At 41.1% G+C, this 23,282-nt stretch overlaps 2 protein-coding genes, 1 long non-coding RNA gene and 1 other non-coding gene across 5 annotated transcripts; 1 reads left to right on the top strand and 3 right to left on the bottom strand.

The window, feature by feature from the left end:
* Nucleotides 1-1,442: 1,442 nt before the first annotated feature.
* Nucleotides 1,443-1,724, bottom strand: LOC149118864 (RNase MRP). The gene has a single exon (XR_016203246.1).
* On the top strand, nucleotides 1,636-2,757 carry LOC149118863 (uncharacterized). Its single transcript, XR_016202108.1, has 2 exons — nucleotides 1,636-2,306; nucleotides 2,383-2,757. It is a non-coding gene; the product is annotated as an uncharacterized LOC149118863 (long non-coding RNA).
* Nucleotides 2,758-3,630: 873 nt separating this feature from the next.
* LOC110047065 (uncharacterized) lies at nucleotides 3,631-8,097 on the bottom strand. Its single transcript, XM_020752799.2, has 3 exons — nucleotides 7,799-8,097; nucleotides 6,686-6,882; nucleotides 3,631-5,137 (listed from the first exon to the last, which is right to left on the bottom strand). The coding sequence occupies exons 1-3, from the start codon at nucleotides 7,875-7,877 to the stop codon at nucleotides 4,901-4,903; spliced, it is 513 nt and encodes a 170-aa protein (XP_020608458.1). The 5' UTR covers nucleotides 7,878-8,097; the 3' UTR covers nucleotides 3,631-4,900.
* A 4,713-nt stretch (nucleotides 8,098-12,810) lies between these two features.
* Nucleotides 12,811-22,710, bottom strand: LOC110046985 (uncharacterized). 2 transcript variants are annotated; one of them, XM_089273877.1, is made up of 7 exons: nucleotides 19,318-19,919; nucleotides 17,218-17,937; nucleotides 15,920-16,570; nucleotides 15,284-15,540; nucleotides 14,226-14,460; nucleotides 13,626-13,853; nucleotides 12,811-13,033 (listed from the first exon to the last, which is right to left on the bottom strand). In XM_089273877.1, exons 1-7 carry the CDS (start codon nucleotides 19,331-19,333, stop codon nucleotides 12,942-12,944), a joined length of 2,199 nt encoding a protein of 732 aa, XP_089130003.1. In that variant the 5' UTR covers nucleotides 19,334-19,919; the 3' UTR covers nucleotides 12,811-12,941. The 2 variants fall into 2 exon arrangements, with proteins under 2 accessions (XP_089130003.1, XP_089129996.1); XM_089273870.1 differs by lacking the exon at nucleotides 12,811-13,033 and adding an exon at nucleotides 22,370-22,710 and having other exon boundaries at nucleotides 13,304-13,853; nucleotides 19,318-19,442.
* Nucleotides 22,711-23,282: the final 572 nt, after the last annotated feature.

Below are 23,282 nucleotides of genomic sequence, written 5' to 3'. Positions count from 1 at the left end.
TTTAGGGAATTAATTACCATAAATCCTCAAATTAGCACCCCCCCCCCCCTTGAATAAGCGCCCCTCCTATCGGCCAAGATTAAAAATAAGCGCCTCCCCTTAAATAAGCGCCCCCCTCAACTTCGACCATTTTGTGGACGAGTACTGAGCCAACAAGAGATGTATAGTTTTCTTCGTGTAGTATTAGATTTGTGCATTGTTTCAGTTTGAGAACATGTTAAGTGAACAGGTTAAGTACTGATGGTGCCGTGATTTAAACTTAAGGATCAGCTTTTTATGTTGATAAACAGTTTATGTTGTTGTCTATGCGCAGAGGATGTATGAAAAAAATGATCATGTCAGACCACGATTTGGGACAAATTAAATAAGCGCCCCCATATTCTCCTAAATTTGAATTACATGTAAGCGCCCCAGGCACTAATTCAAGGATTTATGGTAATTAATTTTGTTCCATTCACTCTCTATTGCCATATTTTTACATTTGCCTCCAGTGAGTGTTAGATATTCAGTCTTCTCTTAAGTCTTGAATTACTGAGAGGTAATAATTAGATTTCATTTGACAGGCTGCAAGAGTCCTTAAATTTGAATTTCAAAAAATTATTCCAAGACCTGCAAATCCTTGAAGAGTGTATGGTTGAACCTCTCTTACAAACTCCTCTATATGACAGATAGTTCACCATGTTCTTACGATCCTTAAGAAACAGGAATTCGTGTAATCTTTAAATACCTTCACAAGACAGACACTTGACTCAGGGTAATTTCTAAAGAGGTTAACCTGTAATTGCTGCTTGAAGGTCCTTCAAAAGTTTTGTTTTGTTGATTCAAGAGCTCATTCAAATAAAATACAACAGAAAACTGCACGGCCTTAACAAAACTGAATTTCTGCAAAATTTCATGCAAATTATCTAAGATACAAGACCTTGACCTTATTATTGTCAGGTATATAGTGCATGCGACCTTCGTTTACTTGTATCTATTTAACTCAAGATTTCTCTCATAATCCAAGTAAAGGCATGAACCAAGTTTTTTGTCACAAACTCCCCGTACTGTTGGGTTTAACTTACGCGAGTTTCAAACCTTGCCAATCTTCAAAAAGCCTCGAAATGAACGCGGTTGCATGCACTCAAAGTTTGGCGAAAATTGATCCCCAAACGAGTAAAAATGCTCGACAGCCTAAACACTCAATTATCAGTGATCAGCTCTGTGTGATCACAGCCTCAAGCACTAAAACGAAATAACGAGACGAACGAGTTACGACAACAAATGCCTTCGTTGCAACCAAAAGATCGCATTGAACTTGCCGCCATATTGTAAGCACGTGGCGACCTCTAAACTGGACGCGGCGACGCAAGGTTTGTGTCAAGAACTCTTAATAACGAACCCAAATAACACTACAATTTTAAAACATTGACCATTGACTTTCTCAGACTTAAAAAGGGTGGGACACAGTGAGAGTAAGCCCCGTTGAGTTGAACATCAGCCAAAGATGTCTCCTTGCATAACTTTGCTTCGACAGAAATGTCCTCCTCTCGCCTTCAGCTCTGCCATGAAGCTTCTTCGCTAGTGACTTGAGAAACACCTACTTCTTTACGACTGACACTTTCTGCCTCAGGTCCGGGGACTTTCCCCAAAGCCAACAAAGCGTTGTTGAGAAATGGACTTACAAACCAAGTTCGAAAGTCGTCTCTCCGTTTGTAGCTTCGTAGCAAGTCTTCACTGTGTCACACAACGTAAGGAGGCCAAATGTGTCTATATAACTTAACGGTACACCAATCAGAAACGCTGTCATATTGGCGTTGAGAAGAATCACCAATCAAATGCAAGGTCTTATTTTAAGCTCGTTCTCAGACTCTCTCTTGCTGCTTGATAGTCCATTGCCCGAAAAATTACGCTCAACGCTCGACACTTCTTGTTACAAATTCTATTTGTTCTTGACCGGGCAAATACGCATTACCTCCTGGCCTATGGAGCTTTTGTAAAGACGTCATTTGTCACGTCAAGTCGCAAGAGCGTGGGAAAACGAGTCTGCAATGTCCTTTCGGCGGTCAGCGGCTAGGGATCTAGTCGTGACCCCATAACTCAGATCACGCTGCGGCCAAAACGGTGTGGCGGTTGGGGAAGTTTTTCTTTTTGAGTGACCATCATTTGTGAAAAATAACATAACATTGTTCCACTAAACGTTTTCTGGCCGGGAAAAATTGTTTCCCTATTTGTGCATTCGTTTGGATTCCGCTATTTGTACAAATGACGTCAATGGCCGCTGTCACGCGACGACATTTTCCAGATTCAACTTTCGTTAGCAGATGGTAATTTCGAGTTATTTTCTTTTTCTGCTTATTTTTCATCTTCCTGTCTCTTTCAATTCTACGTCCTTCTACTCAGGATGGTCTTTGAATGCCTAGCAAGGTTTAAAGTGGCGTTTAACACGCTATCCACGGCCGTATTGGCAAAAGAAAAGTGTTTCGCCGGAGTAGCAGGATAACGGTAGACACGGTAACTTTGAACGTTTGGTACAAGGTCAATATACTTTGGCCGAAAAGTGTTTTTCCAGAGACGTGATGTGTATCCCTCCAATGTCTAATTCATCACTGTGATTGCTTTCAAAAGCGTTGAACTTTTGAGAAATAATTATTTTAAAATCAGCTCCAACGCTCCATCTAATTTAGTATGCAACATTTGAAACTTTATTTTTTAATCGCTTCGGCAGTTTTTTGATGTTTATCGAATGATATTGCATTAAAAGGCCTTTTTCTTCAACACTGTGTAGTTTTCTCATTATTTTGCGTTGCGATAGTAATTTCTGAACAGTATTTTGCGGGGCCTTATTTTCGGCCTGATTTTGCAGCTATCAGACGGAAAAAGTTTGCGGCTCGATATTTTTGGTTTAAAGCGAAACTGAAACAAAAGAAATTCAGTTTTAAATAGTATTCGGTAACCTCTACTTGGGAGATAAAAATCGGCCGATTTTATTTTTTAGCCGGAAATCATCGGTCGTTTCTTAGGCGCAGGGCCTCCTAAGGCGCGAGTCGCTAGGTCGGTTTGGGGTCTTGCTCCCCCCCTTTCCCCAAAGATATTTTTTCTGAGGCTCAGAAATGCCATTCTCCACGGTACAGGGCACAAATCACTGATGTGGAAAAACGATGAGTATTCAGTAACTTATGTGGTTTATGTTTCAACCCTTTGGGATTTTTGATAGTAGGTTTACTAGGAAGGACTTGGAGAGACTGTCAAACCAGAAAGGCGCTTGTCAATAATAAATATCTACTTTTTTTCTCTGGATTTCCGGAGGTGCGCACGTGCGTAGGTGCGTATATATATGGTCACAACTCCCCTGTGACAAAGAACATCTACAGCTATACAATCCACGGGTGTCTAAACTTACAATCCATCAAATATTTTCGCTCACGTACGGTTGGTCTAAACCCGCCACGCGACTGAATATTCCCCAGCCAAAGCTGGGGAACATCCGAGTGATATTCCCCAATTTTCAAAACCGTGCGTGAAGGATAACAAACAATAGCTATTAGCTGTTTATATAGTCTTTTTAATCCACGTTCTCAAAGATATCTTTGCCTACAGAGGAGCTGTCTTGTGAAATAGTCTGTCACCAGAAGCAAGGTAAGCTACTAGTTTATACTTCTTTAGAAGTGTTCTTTAATGAAAACGTTTTAATTCATAAACCGTGCTATGATTAGTTTAGTGTATAACATTATTGTAATAGCTGTAGGTAGTTACATTAAATAGTTTTTTTTAACACAAACTCTCCCTCTTAATAATGGGAAGTGAACACCACAATAATAGAGATTTTATTATTATTTTAATATATTATGTTTCATTTCCCAAAGCTCTTCACACTACCGACCCCCCCCCCTCCTTCACGCATTGTACTTGCACGCTCGCCCCCCTCTCCGTTCAAGTCAAAGAATGACAGCTGTACATTTCAACACAATGCCTTGCAAACCTAACAAAGCCAATTAGGTGTAAAGAAAGTCATATTTTGGCAAAATATGTACTGTGTTAACAACATTGTGTCGCTAAGTTTAAAGCTTTTAACAACTTTAGCAACTGCATCGGCGGCGGAGCAGGGGGGAGGAGCAAACGAAAATTTGGGGGAACTCAGCATCCCCCCACCCCCGCGTTTCAGTGCGGAAAATATCGTTAGCGCTGTATGGTAATGGTTTGACAATATATTCCGTTTCGTGATCTGCCCGAAATACTTCGGGTTACCATTATAAAAACCATTTGCTTAGCTCTCAACAAAACTCCTGTCACCAAAACCTTCTAGAAGAGGTGGACAAACTGTTAAGATTGTATTTGACATAACCTGTGGCATCGGCGACTTCCGAAGGCACATTTTCTGCCCTACGAAGACCAAAAACCTATCTTAGAAACACCATGAAGACTATGAAGAAGGATGATCTAAACAACTGCCCTCTGCGGCATTGTCGTAAGTCCATTACGGACACATTGAACACGGTAGACATCGCAAAGAAGTTTGTTTGTGCAGACAAACAATGGTAGACATGCTGGAAAATACGAGTAGAGGTATGTACTTGGCTTAACGCTGAGCTCCCCCCCCCCGCCCCCACCCATGTTTCAAAACGCCCCGCCGCCTCTGAACTGTTCGTTTACAAGGCCTTTGTGTGTTAAGACGCAATTACGGGTAAATTAGCTAGGTGCCATATTTTTCCTTCCGATGGATTGAGTTCGTGGACTGGAAAAAACTAGAATAGAAAATCCAAAAATCTGCTTGTTGATACTGAGGACATGGCTGTTTTTCTAAACTTGGCCAGATATACTGAATAGAAAAAGGGTTTGAGGGGCTACTCTTACACAACCATCCTCTCTTTGTCCCACTTGATTAAGCAATAAATGAAATCACAGCATTTTCATTCCGCAATCAATTGTTTCCCAGGATAAAGCTTGCGAGAGCTAAAGTGATGACACAAAGACAGCTAATGAACGGGACTTCTCCTTTGGACATATCCTCGGTCACTTCAGCTAAGTTTAAGACGTTTAACTTCCCATTACATTTGTCTTCTGGACAGCATTCGATATTACAACGCCGAGCCTTGGTTATGTTATACTCGTTGCGTTGGAGCATGTCCCTCTCACAGGCTGCTTCGTCGCACATGTCCTGTAAATCGCAAACATATGACAAATGAACAATGCCAAGCCGCTGGTCACTTTGGGGTTTTTCCCGAGAGGGGTGGGGGCGGGGGGGAACTTACATATAAAAAAAACGGGGTGCTCGCCTAACTTTTAGGGGTTAAAAACGAGAGTTTGGTACCTCTTAGGGTGTTCAGCTTCAAAAGGTCCATAGCGGAAGCTTTTACGGTATAGTTTAAGGTATATATTGAGGCGAAAAATATAAAATGTTTAAGCAAGCAACCGGAACGATGATCCTGCTGGTATACGTTGGATCAATAGTGATCTAATCGGCTTTACATATAAAATGAAGAATACAAAAGCAACAACCGACACAACGTAGAATGATTTTTTGAATGTGTACTATATTTCTTCAGGTACAATGGAAGATTTTACGCACGCACCAATGTAAAATCTTCCATCGTACCTGAAGGAGGCTGGTTTGGCCAGCCGAAATATAGTACACCTTCAAAAAATCATTCTACGTTGTGTCAGTTTTTGCTTTTGTATTCTTCGAAAAATATAAGGCAGGAGACAATATGCTGTTTTAGAATTGGTACCTATTAGGGATGAAAAACATTTCAAGCCACGCCCACAAAACAAGATCTTGGTACCTCTCTTTGGGGTTCTTTTCAAAATTTCCGACGAGCAATCCCGTCCCTTTTATATGGGAGTCTCCCCCCCGGGGGGTTTTGAGTTTCTTAGACTGCAACAGATTAGGTAATTTATCTAATTTTTCCCTGTATTAAACATGGCATTGCTAATTCCTAAGGCCTAAGGATGATAACAGATCGCTTTATTGATCAGTGAACTGGTATTTATTTCTCAACCAAAACAGATTATTGCCTTGTAGCGTTTTGGTAGTATATATTGCCCACTTTCGAAGTCCAGTCAGAACTAAAAAGCCTTTAAATCTTTACCGCTCTATTCAGTCCTAAAAAGGCTGGAATAGCCTGAGTACCTTTAAAGATCTTTAAAATACCATTTCATATGCGGTCTGGGAAAAGGTAACGGTTTACAGGCTCAGCAGCTGACGTGTACATAGGTTTCAGCAAAGATTCAGAAGTTTCTGGTGCTACGGACCACAAACACAGGGATGGCTGAGCGTATTTTGAATTGGAGAGGGGGGGGGGGGGGAAGGCTTACAAGCGAGCGCCAGCGGTACTAACCCAGTTGTAGGGGTCTGGAGATATTTGTAAAATTATTATTTTATTGATTTTTTGCTTGAAGTTGGGGGGGGGGGAAGCTAAAGCCCCCCAGCCTCCCCGGCTCCGCTGTCCCTTAAAGACAAGAAGTGTACTGTGAAAAAATCCGGACAAAATACTGAAAAAATCGATAAAACGAGATACGAGACACTCTGATCGTTGTCGTCATTAACATCCTCATCAAAGCTCTTGATGACCTTGCTGCTGGACAACGCCTAAATGCGTCTCAGTTTTTGACAACGTTTTTAATGATATTTTTGTGATGTTCTTATCCACTGAATTATGTATATCAGCTGCACTATTGTTTATGTATTTGAACAATACAGTCATACCTTGGTAGAGCAAAATGTAGCATAATGGGTAATCTGCTGATTCCATGTTCGCAGCTTTGAACGAACCACCGAGAGACAAACCAAATCCGCGGCAGGCGATTTAGAATAAAGATTTTCACATTTGAAAATTCGGCTGGTCTCCAGACAGTCTTCCCAAGATTTAGACGACGTGCATGTGTAACATTCCATTGAAAAGCCTGAATAAAAAAAAAAAAAGAATATACTGTGTTAAAATAGTTATGACAAGACGCGTTTTCGTGTAATCATCAGTAATCGTTGTGGCCACTAGTTAGTAGACTACGAGTAGTCCCTCTTTCGCTTAGTACATCGTGCGTGACGCGGAAGAAAACCGCGAGAAAAAACGCGCGGCTATTTTTTTTCTCGCAGGTTTCTTACGCGTCACGCGCGAAGGACTAAGCGAAAGAGGGAATACTCGTAGTCTACTAGTTAGCAGTGCACGCATTTTTGCCGGCAACGCAAGCGAGCGTGTTCGCGCATTGGTCGGCCATCGTAGAGGAGGGTGTAGAAGAGGCGGAGAGGAAGCGACTCTAATAAGCCGTTTATCGATTTTATTCCACAGGCTTTACAGTCTCTCCTTTCCTCCCCGTCCTATTCCTCGTCCTCTTCCACGGAGGTCGCCAGATGCACGAGTAAAAGTATCCAGCGCTCGCTGAGCAAAAGCGCCAGTACTGCAGGCTAACGACGTCGCTAACCAACACCACTCTCCACTCCGCGTTTCCCTACACCTCCCCCTGCCACTCGTCATTCAGATTGTCCTTTCATTCAGCTTCCCCAACTGGCGCTCACCCGGTCAAAGATGTTCACAGGACCATGATATCTTAAATAGGGCCGGCTGTGAGAAGTTAAAACAAACATTTGGTCAGACGAAAATTGGGCAAAAGTTCTTTTAGCACAAACAAGAACCTTTAAATAACACGCGCGATGACACCAGAGAGACAGGGGGAACTCACGCAGTAGAAATATTTAACCTTTTTATCAACAGCGTTCCTCGCAAAATACGAAATTTTCCCCAGAACTGACACTAAGGACTAAAGGATAAAACGATGGACGAAACTTTTGGGAACCATTTTAGCCAAAGTAAAAAATACTTACCCTCCGGGACAAACAGGATTAAGAAAACAGCCGAGATGAAGAAGGTATTCAAACAACGCGGTTTCATCTTTGTTGACATGAAGTCCTTTAAACTGCAGTACTGGATCCTCTCCACGCTAAATCTCCGCTTAAAGAAAGCTAGCAGTGGTATAACATGCGCGTCTTAAATAGCAGATCCTCGTGGCTCTTTGCCCTTTCAAACAATTGTGTGTTGATTGTATTTCATTTCCCATTGATTTCCGCACGCTGGCATTTGTAACGTCTAGACCAGGATGTGGAAACGTGGAAAGAGGGACACGGAAGTAAAAAACATTGCGAGATGCGTAACAAAAGAGAAACAGGTTTTCCTTTTATTTGATACTAAGATCTTTAATGATTGATGATGCTATAGCCTCTTAGTACATGTGCTCGACAAACCATAACATTCATCAGAAAGGAATCATTTGAAAAACATTGTTCTCGGTACACTCTAAATTTAAAGTGATTAAACCAGTTTATTTTGACCCGGAAAAAAAGATATTTTTGATTCAAACTGTCGATGTGAGTCTTTCTAAATACCTTGACAAACGCCTTTCCGTTCTCCACTCTAAAATGTCAAAGTCTGAACGGCTATCGCGTCCAAGGCTCTTTTTGTAATTATTGTTCTCCCCTATTAGGAAGAAGTTCTTTTGGCCCAACACGAGCGTGAGACTTCGCCATTACGATGCGTGGTGTGCAATTTCAAAGTCCCGCTCGGTTTCTACTTCGTGACCTAGCTGTTCAAAATCGCTTCCTAAATTGCTCATAAATGCATTAAGGTGAAAATCAAGGAAGTAGATTACGGGTAAGCTCATTACGCTGTTGAAACCTGCGGCTATTTTGTCATAAGACACCGGGCGAGAAAAGTCTGATGTCGTGCAGGCGCTCGAATCCCATCCTCGTTCTCGTTCGACGGTAGAAGCTCTAACAAGGTGATGCAGATGGTATATCTTTGGTTGAAATGTGAATCGATGACCCTAGAAGTGACCTGATACATGATAATGGCTTCAACTAAAGCGGAAGCTTAGAGCAGCAGGGTTTCGATTCGTGTTTGCGAAAACAGCCGAGCTAAAAATGACTCTTTGTACTAACATAGAAACAAGCGTAAGGGTCAAAACACACGCATTCCATAGACTTATTATTAGACTGATTTGTCTTGAACAACACCCCTTTAAAATCTCAATGCGTTTTCAAGTTCCTTGCCGATAAATCGTCTTCTCCTATAAACCTTGATTTCTCTGTACTTGTTTTTTTTTTCACTTCCTCTTCTTTCACAAGTCCAGTCCACTCCAGGTATCTATGATTTCCATAAAATTCGGCGTAGTTCCAAGTCTCGCGCACAACAGGAAAGGCTTCACCTCTCAGGTCAAGGACAGGAAAAATGCCGGACTGAAACGTAGAAACCAAGGTGTCTTGTGTTCACGACTTTGTCTTTTTGGTAAGGAAAATAGGAAAATTCGCTAAACATTCATTAATACGAAAAGTTTAAGGCTCAAATCCATGTTTCTTCGAGGAAGCGCCTACCTTGTCAACTTGAAGTAATATAAGAAAAAGAAAAGAAAGGTAACTTTGAGCTAGATGTCAGCGCTAGCCCAATCCCACCCAGTATTTGCCCTTAGAAATTTAAGCTTCAGCAGCTGAAAATGTTGGTAGCCGTGGCTTCAGCACGAAGGAATTAACTTCTCGTATTGACCGAAAAACATGTTGATATTTGTTCAAAGTTGTGCACGAAAACACGGAAATCTTTTTTATTTCGTTTTTCAGCTAAAATAAATCACATACGGCTACCTACACATCAAATATCAAGTTTTGACAAATTGTTGTTTGGCTAGGTAGAGCGAGTTAGTTTCGCAGGGGATGGCTTCAGTTAGTGCACCAAAACGTCAAATTGCGCAGCACTTGAAGAACCATTGTAAAAATGTGTTTTAATTTGCTGTGGACGTCGGGTTTTGATTTCGTTTCTGTTGTCACTGAAAAATAATTTATTTCCGCTGTGGTGGGTTTATATACATCGCTGGAAAAGACTGATTGCTCCGTTAGTATATGGCAGTTGACTATTTTTTTCTTGTTAGTCACTGATAAGTTCTTTCTCGAACGTCACTGACCTTGAAATAGATTCTAAAAATTTTACATGTGTTATTGCACATGAGACTGGCCGAGAAAACGAATATTGTGGTGAACCGCAGAGATAAACACTGCTAATATCGAAAGGAAACTACATGTGGTCTTGATACTGAAAAAATTCAATGTAAAACTATTGATGCAACGTTTTGGCTCTAGCAACTCGCCGAACATGGCCAACATCCAACTTAAGGGTTACAGATCTTTAATAGAAAAATTATGACAGCACCAGTTGATTGGGGTTCCTACGATTAGCACGTGTTAAAACATGTGCTCCTGAAGTATCTGATAAACACAAACCATAACCGAACTCATACAGCAATAAATGAACGATAATTCCGGCCTCAGTTCGTGCAAATTATCATTTGTTCAATGAGATATCAGAAATTTTACATGTGCAAGTGAGACAATTAAAATGAAAGATGGATCCCGCGGCTAGCGGATCAATAATTCAACGACAGTCTTAACTTCATGCAAATTACCATTTGTTAGAGGTGCAGACGAGACAGCAACGATGGAACTAGATAGATCCAGCTCAATTTTTCCAGGTGAGCTGCTGCTCAGTAAAGATAGAGAGATAGATAGCTTTATTAAGTAAAATCATTGCAGCCCCCGAAAGTGGCTGATAAATGACATACTTTACAACTCGTTAAAATTACAAATATACAAGATGAAATTAAACCTAAAAATATAATACAATGCGATAAGATATCGAAACTATTTATAATTAGAACTATGCTTCCCGGGTAAAGTAAGCCAGATAGAGAGACGTTCAATTGAATTATTTTTGTCAACTGCCAGACATAAAGGTGAACTTGTCGTTAACCCGATCCACCGTTTTGTTTTTAAATTTGTCACTACACGCAAGAATCTAGCCTGCTAGCAGGCTCACGTTGGAGCACAAGCGTGCGCGGCGTAGCCGCGAGCGCGAAATCGAGCGGCGAAGTCGCGACCTTGCTCTGATCCCCAGAAAAAATAAGCCAACTAGTTCTCACCGGAAGTATGAACTTTGGCAGCTCTGATTTCTCGGGAAAATTGTAAATCCTTTTCATAACAACATGCAGACGCGATATCCGTTGTTGATAAACCTTTGCCGAAGAATTAAAAACCGTCAAAGTTTATGTCTAGCGAGGACACACACTTGATGCACCTTATCACGGTTTTCGACGCCATCTTGACGAGTAAGCAAAGTGGTCAGAAATTACACTGTTTGTATGGGAATCCGACGACAAATAACTTTTTCCAAAATTGAATTTTACCCAATTTGTAAATCAAAACGTTAAAATACTAGGCAGAAGATTGCATTCACCAAGTTTAAAGGATATAGCTTGGCTAGAAGACGCTCAGTTAATTTTTCTAATTTTCCACACATTTGTCTGTAATTTTTTTCCCGCGAACCGAGCCAAATTTACAGACAAGTCAAAATTCGTCTCGCGCTTCGCGCTCGTGGTCGTGCTCCGCGCTCGCGTATCGCGTTTCGCTCTCTGCCCCGCTAATCTGCCTGTTCTGCAGGCTATTTCGTTGCCGCTTACAATCACATACGGTTTTTAATAGTTAACTCTCTTCATATGCAGTCTCCAACACGAGAAGAAATAGACTGGATTTTTATCGAAACATCAGTAATACGCGCACTCAACTCTTTCTCTGGCTCTAAAATGTGGACGACTTATTTTCTGTTGCGCGTGTTGAACGTGCGGTAAATTACCGACTCCATGGGGATCTAATCGTTCCTCATCAAACGCAATAGATTGACAGTTTTCTCGCCTTTCCGGCTTTTCGACCAATGGTATTTCACTTCGCTCAGGCGAAGCAGAAATGAAAATATTACAGAGATCAAGACTTTCTTGGTGCCTCTTCACCAGACTCCTTCTCGCCGGATGGCTTTGCTCTTCGCCACTCGCGAGCGTGACTCAAAGGTGAGCCTGCTCGCAGGCTATCAAGAATCAAATGAACAATATTTCGTTGTATTTGTTTTCATTTCAGAAAAAAAGACAAAAGAAAACAGACGGAAAAATCAACTGAATGAAAACAAAAATAACGAACACCCCCCCAACACAAACATTCTCAGTGGCTCCTTTTGCAGGGTATATGGGGAAAGACATGCGGATCAGGTTATGATATGAACACCACTGGTTACTATTTACTCGATAGATATTTATCACACGATTACATTGAGGTAATTTTCAGGAATTTCTGACTCGCCCTGCAATGAATATTACATTGTTTTGTTGCAAAAGACGTAGAAGCTTATCAACAGCAACGAAGCTTGGTCAGGCGGTACTAGGCCCGGCGTGTGTGAACGGAAGTGTTTAAGTCTATCACAATTTACTCAGCAAACAGTTTGATTATCCGACAGCTGTAACTGAGGCCCCGTCCACATTACACCGGAGGAATATGAAAACGCATCAAATGTTTTCCGTCCACTCTACGCCGGAGAAATTTAAAAACGCAACAATCACCGGTCATTTTGGATTTGTGTTTGAGGAAAACTCGGTCAGGGAAATCACGTGATTCTCGTGACGTCATCGTTTTCGAAAAGCTCCGTTTTCAAAATGTTTCCGTCCTCATGAAATATCAAAGCCGGCGTTTTCAAATCCCTCCGGTTTCAAGAGCGCGTTTTTAAAAAGATCCGTTTTCGCGACGGAACAGTGTGAACGGTAGGCCTAACCGTACGTAGAAATAAAGTTGCAGTGTGGATGGGGCCTGAAACGCTAGCGGTCTTGAACATTCACCAGCAGATTGAACTGGAAAAGACAGGAAATAATATGTCAGAGTGAAATATATATTTTTGGGAAAAAGTACAGGATTACAAGGATGTTCATTAAATTTAATTCTGGGACATAATCAGTGAAGACATCAAAATCGCCGCGCCATTCCGTGGAAATTATGACCTTTTAATCATTATTCCCTTTTAGCTAATAGTTCTTTTCTTTCCCACTTTTAGCGTTTTTTTCTACTGCATGGTAATAAAGCAAGTTTATAGCAAGTTTCCTGCCGTGCATATCTAAAAAATTAAACTCGGTAATGTATATCTGCGGGAACGCGGTCTCGGTCTGTTCCTTTCACTTGGCCAGCCTTTCTTATGAAAACGGCTAGCTGAAAAGAAAAAATCAAAAATTGACTACTTTGACTACACAAAGTATTAAATGTCAGGAAATTAGCTAAGCGAAATGTGTGCCACAAGACATGACCAGTTTCACAGCAATCAAGGCAATCAATTATCGCTGCAAAGCTAAAGCGGATCGAAAACGCGTTTCAGTGCATGTAAAGGGTCATCTCCTCGACCCGTAGTAGCCCTTTTTGTTTTTTTCTTGCTTGACACCCCCCAAAAAAAAACAGCTATGGAGGGGACTAGTACAAGGCACATTTCACGAATTTGAAGGTTAATTTTAATCATTTGTCAGACATTTTGGTCGTTTTAGGAGCTCATTTGAGTTGAGAATTAAAAAATACAAATACTAATTAGTCAGTGAAGATCATTCCATCACACCCACTATTCAGTCACGGTGCTCGTCATATGGCTGATCCTGTAATGGTTTAGTGGGTTTCTTGGCAACCGAAGTCCTGACGTGAGAATCTACGTCACAAGGGCTACCAGTGATGTATTTACAATTGTCAGACTCTGATTGGATGACGCAATCAGCATACTTCTTCATATGACTCTCTAGATAACTCAGAGGCGACGAACCTTGTGACAGAACCTGATAATGAAAGTCTTTTTCGCTGAATATCTTTCTGTTTGCTTCAATCTTCGCCTTGGTTTCGTTTCGTATTTGCCAAATCTTCAGCTGGCCGATCATGTACGCGGAGGCCTGGCCCGGATTGCTCTGGTAACGAGTGACTTCTTTTATCGCCTTGTCAGTCGTGTCCCAGGCCTTTTCATCAAAGAGTTTTAATGCTTCCCCTCGTTTCATTCCTGAGTAGAAAGATCATATCAACCCTTAATTTAAAATACGTCTCTGAATGTTACGGGTATCGATTCTTTCAAAGATTAGGGTCCATGGTGATGGTTCAAAATGCTTTGTGAAACACGAGATAGTTGTTCTGGTTACAACTCGAAAATGAAAATGTGTGGCCACTGGACTCGTTTTTGAGTTATCAGGACTCATAGTTTACATTAAGCCGGGTTGTTTTTAACAGGTTGCATGTATGTTTAATGTCATCACTATAGTGTTAACTGAAAAAGAATGACAGTATTGGTCCATCATAGTAGAAGTGATAAAACTTCAAACATTGTTGCCGATCACCTAACACAGAATGTTGTCTTGTGCGCTTCGCTCCAACGAACCTTTGTAATGAAGGCCTGTGTCTATCATCATACGCAATGCCCGCCATATTTGCCATTTCAGCATGCCATAGAGCTGAAGTGGATTGTTATCATATACGTCTGTTTCTTCAGCGATCAGCGGGTTCTCGGCGTATAGCGCCCAGCCCTCTGTAAACGCGGTGTAGTACGATGCACTGTTTAACCAGCTCACAACATCTTCACACTTGTCACCAAAAAGTTCCTCAAAACCCTGAACCTATTAACGATATGCAGAACAGCACTCATCAAGAAAGGAATTGGTCATGACCAGTTAAGTACAGGAGTAAGCTACAAACGCTAAGTGTCTTTAATAGAAGGAGATATCTGCAGAGATTTCCAGAGACAGCGGAAGAAAATGGTTAAAACTCAAGCCCAGAATGCAAGGCATGGAGAATTGTATGATGAACTCAGTAAAACTCCCACTTTAATTAAAGCCTGTATCTGTATTTGGCTTTTTTACATGGCTAACTGATCAGTGAACGGGCAAGATGAACCAAATCCTGCGCTGTGATTGGCTACCCGAGCGGGCAAGATGGCGCTATCTTTTCCGCTCGGGATTACTGTCCCGTAAGAAAAATTTCCCTGAAAGTCATATAATAAATCCTTTATTGACCAAGCTTGTTCGGTCGAGATAGCTCGATATTGGCCTCGTTCTTTCTTTGCGAGTTTATGGACCTGGACTCCGTTGGCCCATAAACCGAACACGCAAAAAAAAAAAGAACCTGGCCATTATCTAGCCATTTTGACCTCACGCTTTTTAAGTAACCCATATATATTTGAAAAGTAAGAGGATTTATGTTTAAAAAATTAAGTTTCCATCGATGAAAATTTTTTTTTTTGAATTTGACTTCAGTTTTGAAGTTATTCTCACTATAGCCTACCTTAAAACACTCGATATAAGCCAAACATTGCATTGCACAGCCTCCTTAATTTACTTAATACTGCACCCTTGCTGATTTGGTGCTCTGATAATTCACCTTTGCTGCGATGATATTTGTTCAAAACCTTATTGCAACGTTCGTCACAAAGTCCCTCAGTACCTGTGTGTGGTGACCAGGTCTTGTCTCGTGTGCAGCCACTGACATAGCACTGTATCTTGGACCCAGGTCCTTCAGAAAGAACGGCATTCTGTACTGCGAAGACCTGGTACAATCTTCGTCACTTGACCTGTAACTCTGGGAACCAGTCCCTGGGTTGAAGATTGCGACGAGCTGAACAGGGCAGTTAGGAGTGCTTTTATGTTTACCGGTGAAATGAAACATGTGAATGGTCTTTGGTTCAAGACTACCCAACAAAGCTGAACAAAAACGGAACGAAAAATTTAAGAAATCGGTTGAAAGTGTAACAACGCTTTTTATCTGTGATTTCAATAACTGTTTCTGTTAAGTTAACAGAAACAGTCACTGTAATCAGTTATTGCTCTATTATAAAGGAATAAGTGATATCTCGGTTTAAATATTTTCTTCCAAAATATAATTCTTATAATGATAAAATCTGAAAAATGGCCCTGATATACCTCTTACTAACCGAGTTCGAGGTCCATACTGAAAGTTACGGACCGAGATTTTCCCCCTTTGATTTATGGCCCAGGTGCAAAACGCGCGGGCCATAAATCGAAGAGGAAAAAACGAGGATACGTAACTATCTACTACAAGTTTGTTATCTCGTATACTCACAGTAAACGTAATCAAACCAAGTCAACATAGCTTGATGACGCTTTGGGCAGTGTATCTTTGCTTCTTCCATACTAGTGCACCTAGAGAATGCGTCTTTGCCGCTCTCGTTTTCTGGAAACTTCTCGTCATTAAAATACATGCTTTGACTTTTCAAACGCTTCTTAAACTCTTCCATGGCTTGCTGTTCATTCCTCTTCCCTGTAATTTTCTTGGCGATTTCTACGGCTCTTGGATAAAGCTGACGCAGCATTTTTTCACCCAGGGAATATATTTGATCTGGTGTCATGTGATTGGTTGTGAAATAGGGTAGTATCATTTCGTAGGCTTTCTTTCCACTCAAGGGTTCCCCAGTGGGAAGTTTTCCAATTGTTTTGTTTCCAGTATTCCTCCCGTTTTTGTAGATATGTGACACAGGTAGCGTAGCCAAACCGCTGGACACGTTACTCGGGACGCAAAACTGAGAATGGTTGAATTCCAGGTAAGTCAGTAGACTGCCCAGCGGCCTTCCCACATACGCGACTAGTGACTCGTTTATAGAGGCACGGACTGTGACACTGTGCTTTTTCTCCCACTCAACGGAAGCACTTTTCTCAAGCTTTGCCAACCATCTGGAATCAAGCATTTCTTGTGTAAAAGTCTCGTTTAAGACACCTGCGAAATGAAGAAAAACAACTGAATCAAGCTCAGCGGTGCAAAACAATTTACAACAACCTCAGTCACGTTAAAGAGTGTTCACTATATTGTCATGGTATGTATCAGTTTAAAATCGATAGCTGTATACGAAATTTGATGTCAATGAAAACAGGTCTAGAAAAATCTACGAGAAGCGGAACAAAATGTGAAGCGTTATAAAAACAATTCAAAATATGACATAAAGCAATTTGTTGTTACAAGGTGGCGCGATTCTGCAGTGCGACTTGTTCTTTCTTTTGTCTTGCCAAAGAGATTTAATCTATCAACCTTTTCGAAGTATGCGTCAAAACATTGAAACGCCCCCTTTCACAGCAGTAGAGTCACATTTCAAACTTGTACAGAGTAAGACCGAAAATGACGTTCGATTGTTCTTGTAAAAAATAGGAGAGAACTGTTTATTGAATTCCCCACGGGGCGTGGTTAAAACAAGAGAAATGCCTGGGGAAATCCCAATATGGCACTTTTGAGTGGGAGTCAATGTGGGATGCGGGTGTCTGTAGGGGTTAACCCTTACCATTACTGAGAGCTAACAACAAAGTTCTGCGATAGTTATGCTAAACAGAGCGCTATTTAGCTTAACTGTAGTGCGCCAATGCCACACGTACCTTTGGGTCCATGTTGGGAGACTTTGGGATACTCGCGCTGAATGGAGTACAAACTGTACTGGCAATCTTCTTGCGAGCGGACAAAACCCGCTTTTACACCAAGTTTCATGTTTTCTATGTACTGCATCAAAGAATCTTTTAGCTGCTTTAGGTGGTCTATTACAAATTTCACATCGTCCACTGTTTTTGGTTGTATACCCCAGTCGTGGTAGGTAAAATGAGCTTGGAGATCCTTCCCCACATAACAAACGGGTTGCCAACAAAATGTGTTTGGACCCAGCATCCAGTCTCCAGCATAATAATTCTCAGCGTAGGGTTCGCCAAAGTTGCTCTGTAGAAAGTGCTTCGCTTGAGCTATAGCCTTCCTTTCGCGTGGCTTCAGCTTGTTACTGTTAACCTTTTTCTCAAGTTTATTAATTTCTCGCCGCAGCGCTTGAGCGGCGTCCGTCCGTTCGCGAATAGCGTTTGGATGGGCGTTGTAGGGCTTGAACTCCCGTCGGACTGACGCGGGTGTGGAATCAGGATCATAAACCACCTTATTTGGGTTCATTTTGTAATAAACAGTTTTCACTTTTCGCAGAAACGCCTTCAGTCGGAACTGACGGGCTTCACTGGAATAGCTGCAAGCCGTCGATTTCCCCTTTTGCGTTTTTGAAGCATCCGCATTGCAGTTAAAATCTTCACTTACTGCGCTAATGATAAATACTGCAAGATAAAACACTGCAGGAGCGTTTGTAGGTATGTAACACGGGAGCCCTAAATTAATGTACAGTCCAACCCAGTGGCGGATCTACTGGAGGGGCCCGGGAGACCCGCCCCCTTATTTTGGTTAAAAAAAGAGGAAATCACAGAAGGAAGAAAAGCCGACAGGGTAAGCAAAACAAAACCGGCTCCCACCCCCTTAGCTCAAGGTCTGGATCCGCCACTGGAACCTCTCCACAACAGCTATCCTGGGGATGGAGGAGAGTGGCTATTGCCGAAAGGTGGCCGTTATGGGGAGGTAGGCATGTAATATGACACCTGTTTTTATCGGGGTGCACCATTTATTTTCTTAAAAGTGCTTATTTAGCATATAAACTGTACGCAACACAATCAAAATATATCAATAAAACAGAAACTAAACAGAAACAGAGACCAACGAAACTTCGCACGGATCGAGTTTGGTGACCTTTTCCAATAAAAAAATGGGGTTTTGTATACAGCACTCATTGATTAGCTCAGTCGGGACGCGTTTTAGTGTAGAGAGGTGGCCGTTGTAGCTAGCGAGGTTAGCTACAACAGCCGGAACAGAAAAAAAGTGGCCGCGGTAAAGAGGTGGCCCTTGTAGAGAGGAGACCGTTAGTGGAGGTTCGACTGTAATAAAAGAGTTTATATGGAAGTTAAAAAGAGGCAGATTACATGGCTAATTGAAACTCATTACTCATTTCAATAAATTTGATAAAACATAACCTGTTGTCATCGTCTACATGTATTCCGTGTTAGTAGCTTTTGGAAATGGAAGCGATTTTAGCGCATCGCCTTTCCTTAGCCGATTCTTCAGTGCTAAAAAAAATTAGTTATGACTCCGGCTTAAATGCTCGTGATCAACAAAATCTCATGAGCTCAGTTTATACCGGATAAAGATCAACTCGCCCGGAGTCAAGCTAAGATAGCGTAAAAAGTATATTTTTTTACGTTGGGGTAAAAGAAATATAGAGGTAAAGAAATAGACTTACATAAAACATCCTGCTTTCTTTTAAGTCAAGAGTCACTACCGGCTCATTGTTGCCGACTGTCGCTTAGTTTTGACTATCCGTTCTCTCCCTTACCAATCTGACATCTTATTTAAAGCTTTCACCGGTGGCGAGATAATTCAATAAAATTAAAATTCAAAACAACCGTTTAAAGTTCAGAAGCATTTTTCGAGATGAATAGAGATCAAATCCGATCAAATCATCATCGATCACTCGACAAAGAGTCCCGGTGGAATCTTAGTATTTAGCAAGAGGTTATGATCCTAGCCTGATCATATTCTCTTGTATTTAGCCAATAAGCTACATGAGATATCAATATCTTGCAATATTACATGTATGCAACACATTGGAAATTACAGCTTCTAACCTCTTAGAGATGGCATTGGTGACCGACAGCAGTGATGTCTCGAACTCTTCCTGTTCTTTCAATTTGACTAATAAATAACCGTGCCGTGAAAGAAATTAAAACGCATGATCAGCTAAGTTTCGTCCCTAGAAAACAGAAAATGTAAATCACATTGTCAAAGGCACTCGCTCATGGAACATTCTAAACGCTAACCACTGACGGGTAACATATTGTTAACACAGGTATATAACAAACGGGTATCTGAAAGTCCGATACCAGTAAAAACTAACATCAAACAGTTATATACGAGTAATTTCACAGCATTAGCGCTATGTAAATGTATAATTATTATTATTAACATGTACATGCAGGGGCACGCAACGGATCTGTTCCTTGAAATATCTTTTCCCAAGCCGTGATTACCGCTTGCTGACGGGCTCCGTCACCGTCATCCTCCTAAGCTTGGTGAAAGAAGAAGCCTCCAACGGTGACATTCTTAGGGGCTGACCCCAGATCATAGTCTCTTCGCCTAACCCAATCGTAAGTTTGCGTGACGAGGAAACAATAAAACACTATTGTCGGGACCCTGAAATTCCGGTTAAAAGTCCTAGGCTTACAACTTTATAAGGGGTTTTGTGTGGACTTAAAAACGGGGCCGGATAGGGGCTTATATCAGGGGGATGAGGGGTGGGGGGGGGGTAGGTTTTTATTGACTGTGCTCCTAAAATGGCATATTATGCTTCTAGCAGTGCTCAGAATTTTTGGAAATTATGCCGAAATTATGTTTCTCTAAATTCTGCTTAATACAATCAAAATTATGATACTTGTTTTTTTAGCAAAACGAAGAAAGAACAGGGCGAATAAAGACAAAGCAAGGAGCCCTTATCTAGTGACAGCAGAATACCTTTTCAGCTGCTGAACTATATGAACTAGAAATGAAGTGCTCGACAACGAGGATGTCATCTTAGATCTTAGAGCTCAGTCAGTTCGAACCTTCGAGCCGTACGCGCGAGGCCTGAGACCAAGAAACGTCAAAACATCGCACCAACCACAGGCAGCCAGGAGCCAATAGTTATAACAAAAGTTTCAGAAACAGAAAAAGTAAAAAGAGGTATATCCAATACGAAATTAAGTTATTTTTTCGTTTCGTGAAAGTCAAAACAGCCAGATTATGCTAACAGCGGTAAATTTAGAGAAAAGCTAAGCTACTCGGCCTTGCTAAATAATTAAGCCCAGGGGAGGGGGATGCTTATAATCGGTGTAAAGCAAATTTTGGACATTCACCGACTGGCCTCATCTCATTTTTGTCAGTGAAAGTCAACCATTATATTCGATGTACAAATACCACATTTATTTCGATCAATTCGATTTTTTCAGTTTTTGCGGGACGATTTTCAAGGTGACTTCAAAAATGGTTAATTTGCCTCGGGAGACTATGAAATTTTATTGTAAGTGTCTGCTGAAAAGCAATTTGTTACTCCAACAAGCTGAATGTTTTGCATGCATGCAGAAGTTTCATCTTACCTCGACAATTTAAAGGTTTAGCCATGGGATTCCGTCAAAGTTTGATGGAGTTATGAATTTCCCAAAATACCTCGATCCCGCCAAACTTCCGAATGTTCGAGGCGTGATATACCTTAGCAAAAAGCTATTTTCTCAAATACGGGACCTGCTCTAAGATCGAGCATACGATAACTCAAAAGTGCTAACATCAATGTAAGAACTTAAAGAATAAAATTTGGGGGCACTGTCCGCCGCGCGCCCGTAGAGAGCTCCAGGAATGTACCAAATATTACTAAAGCCGGATAGGTTTGTGTTGCGATGGACCACCGAATACTACATTGAACTATTTTCTTTAAATGTGTATTTTTTAAGGTAAATAATTGCTTCTTTCCTGACGGCGAAAATGGTCTCAGCCCTCTGTAAACGTTTTCCTGTAAGTTTGTTTGCATGACTTTCGAAAAAGACAAATTCGTGGGAAATGAAAAGGCTCACAAACTTAAAGGAAAGCTTTAACAGTGCGACCAGTTTTTTCGTCAAGAAAGAAGCAGTTATCCCTCAGAATTTATATTTAAAGAAAAAGTTTAATGTGGTATTCCGTCGTCCATCGCAACACAAACTCATCCGGCTACAGTAATTTACATATCGATGGAAAGAAAATTTCATCGCTTTTACGCTTTAAAATGCCGAATGAAAGTGGATTTTTCCCCGAAATAACTGTTAACCAAGGAAAAATCTTTTGTAATTTTATAGTATATTTTGTATATTGATAAGTACTTTTGAGTTACCATAGACTTGATCCTAGATCAGTTCTATCAGAAAATGGCTAGGTATGTCAAGCTTGGCACATTCCTGAGTTTGGCAGGAGGTATTTTATTTTACGAAATTCATTATCCATCAAAGTTGGACAAAATATAATTGTTAAACCTATAAAGTCTCAGATAAAAATGAAACTTCTGCATAGTAAATGGTTGGAACCCAGGAGTATCAGTAGTTCGTATAGTGTGATCGTCCGGGCGAGGGTGGTTCTGAAAAGAATTGCTGTTGGTGACTGACGTTTCGACAACCTGAGCGGAAGTCATCTTTGGAAACTTCTGCATGAAAGACATTCAGCTTGTTGGAATAAAAAATTGTGTTTTGGCGGCGTCCGACATTCGAAGCCAAAAACTTTCATGGTCTCCCAAAGCAAATAAGCCACTTTTGAGGTCACCTTGAAAATTGTTCCGTAAAAAGAAGGAAAAAACCGAATTGATCCAAATAGATGTGATATTTTGAACATAGGATATAACGGCTGACTTTCACGGAGAAAATTAGGCCAAAAAGAGCAGTCACATTGTCAAAGGCACTCACTTAGCTTATGGAATATTATAAACGATAAACGCGGGCTACACATTATTAACACCGATATCACAGACGGGTATCTGAAAGTCAGATACCAGTTAAAACTAACAACACGGCACAGTTATATACCACGGGTTATATACAAGTAAACATATCCATACAGGGCACGTAGCGGATCTGTTCCTTGAAATATCTGTTCTCCAGCGGCGATCACTAACTGGCGGGCACTCACCGTCAGCGCGAAATCCGACTATTTTCTTCGTGTTCTTCTAGCTGGCTGATCAATTTTTAATTTGTCTGATTGCCAGAACAATAATCTTCACTTCCTCACCCTCCCCTCCCCCCAAAAGAGTTTCATCTACGTCCCAATCCTTCCTCTCCTCCACTGAAGAAGTGTAGACTACGCCCTTTTTTTTAGTTAAATCAGTTGCTGGAAAATAAAATGTTCGGGCAATTCTGATGGAAAAAGAATTAACAGATATGAACTTGTCAGCGAGTAGAATCACGGTTTAATAATTCTTGTTTGTCGACATTCTCGTCCCCAGTGCTACTCGTCTTAAAATGTCGTTGCTCCGTTTCTCCGACTACGTGACCAAAAGAAACGGAGGCTCTGGGGACGAGAATGGTTTGTCGATGGTCGGATTGTTTCAGAAGAAATATAGGGCATGCGCGATTCAATTCCCGCGCAAGGTTGTAAAAACCCGTCTTTGATCCAAGATTTCTCGTAAACCTACCATACAACCTATGATGAAATTTTCACAGTTGGTTTTTAGGAGCGAATCGCGTTCAGAGCGAAACTGAATTTTTATTTAACTTTGTATGAATGTTCAAACAGAGCCAATTTCTAATTCCTGAAATTTTGAGGTGGGGTCATACAGGTAGATGTTGAGAAAAACGTCACTAAAACCGAAACCGAAAACGCGCCATTCTTCTTTACTTTGAAAGCCTTTCAAATAAGCAGCAATTGTTTTTTACTTCATAGGCACTTTAATAGAGGTGGCCGAATAATAGGGGTTTTATTTACGGTATTTTAGTGACAATCATTTCGGGACTTTGATGACTGGCCGCTTAGTAAGGGGTGGCCACTTAATAGGAGTAATAGGGATTCGACTGTGGTCTTCTTCGCAATCGTCAGGCAACACTTC

The sequence above is a fragment of the Orbicella faveolata genome, unplaced genomic scaffold, assembly GCF_042242905.1.
Source record: "Orbicella faveolata isolate gen_17 unplaced genomic scaffold, um_ofav_v1 contig_1, whole genome shotgun sequence".
In the NCBI taxonomy this organism is placed as follows: domain Eukaryota; kingdom Metazoa; phylum Cnidaria; class Anthozoa; order Scleractinia; family Merulinidae; genus Orbicella; species Orbicella faveolata.
This window is presented reverse-complemented; position numbering and strand designations above follow the sequence as displayed.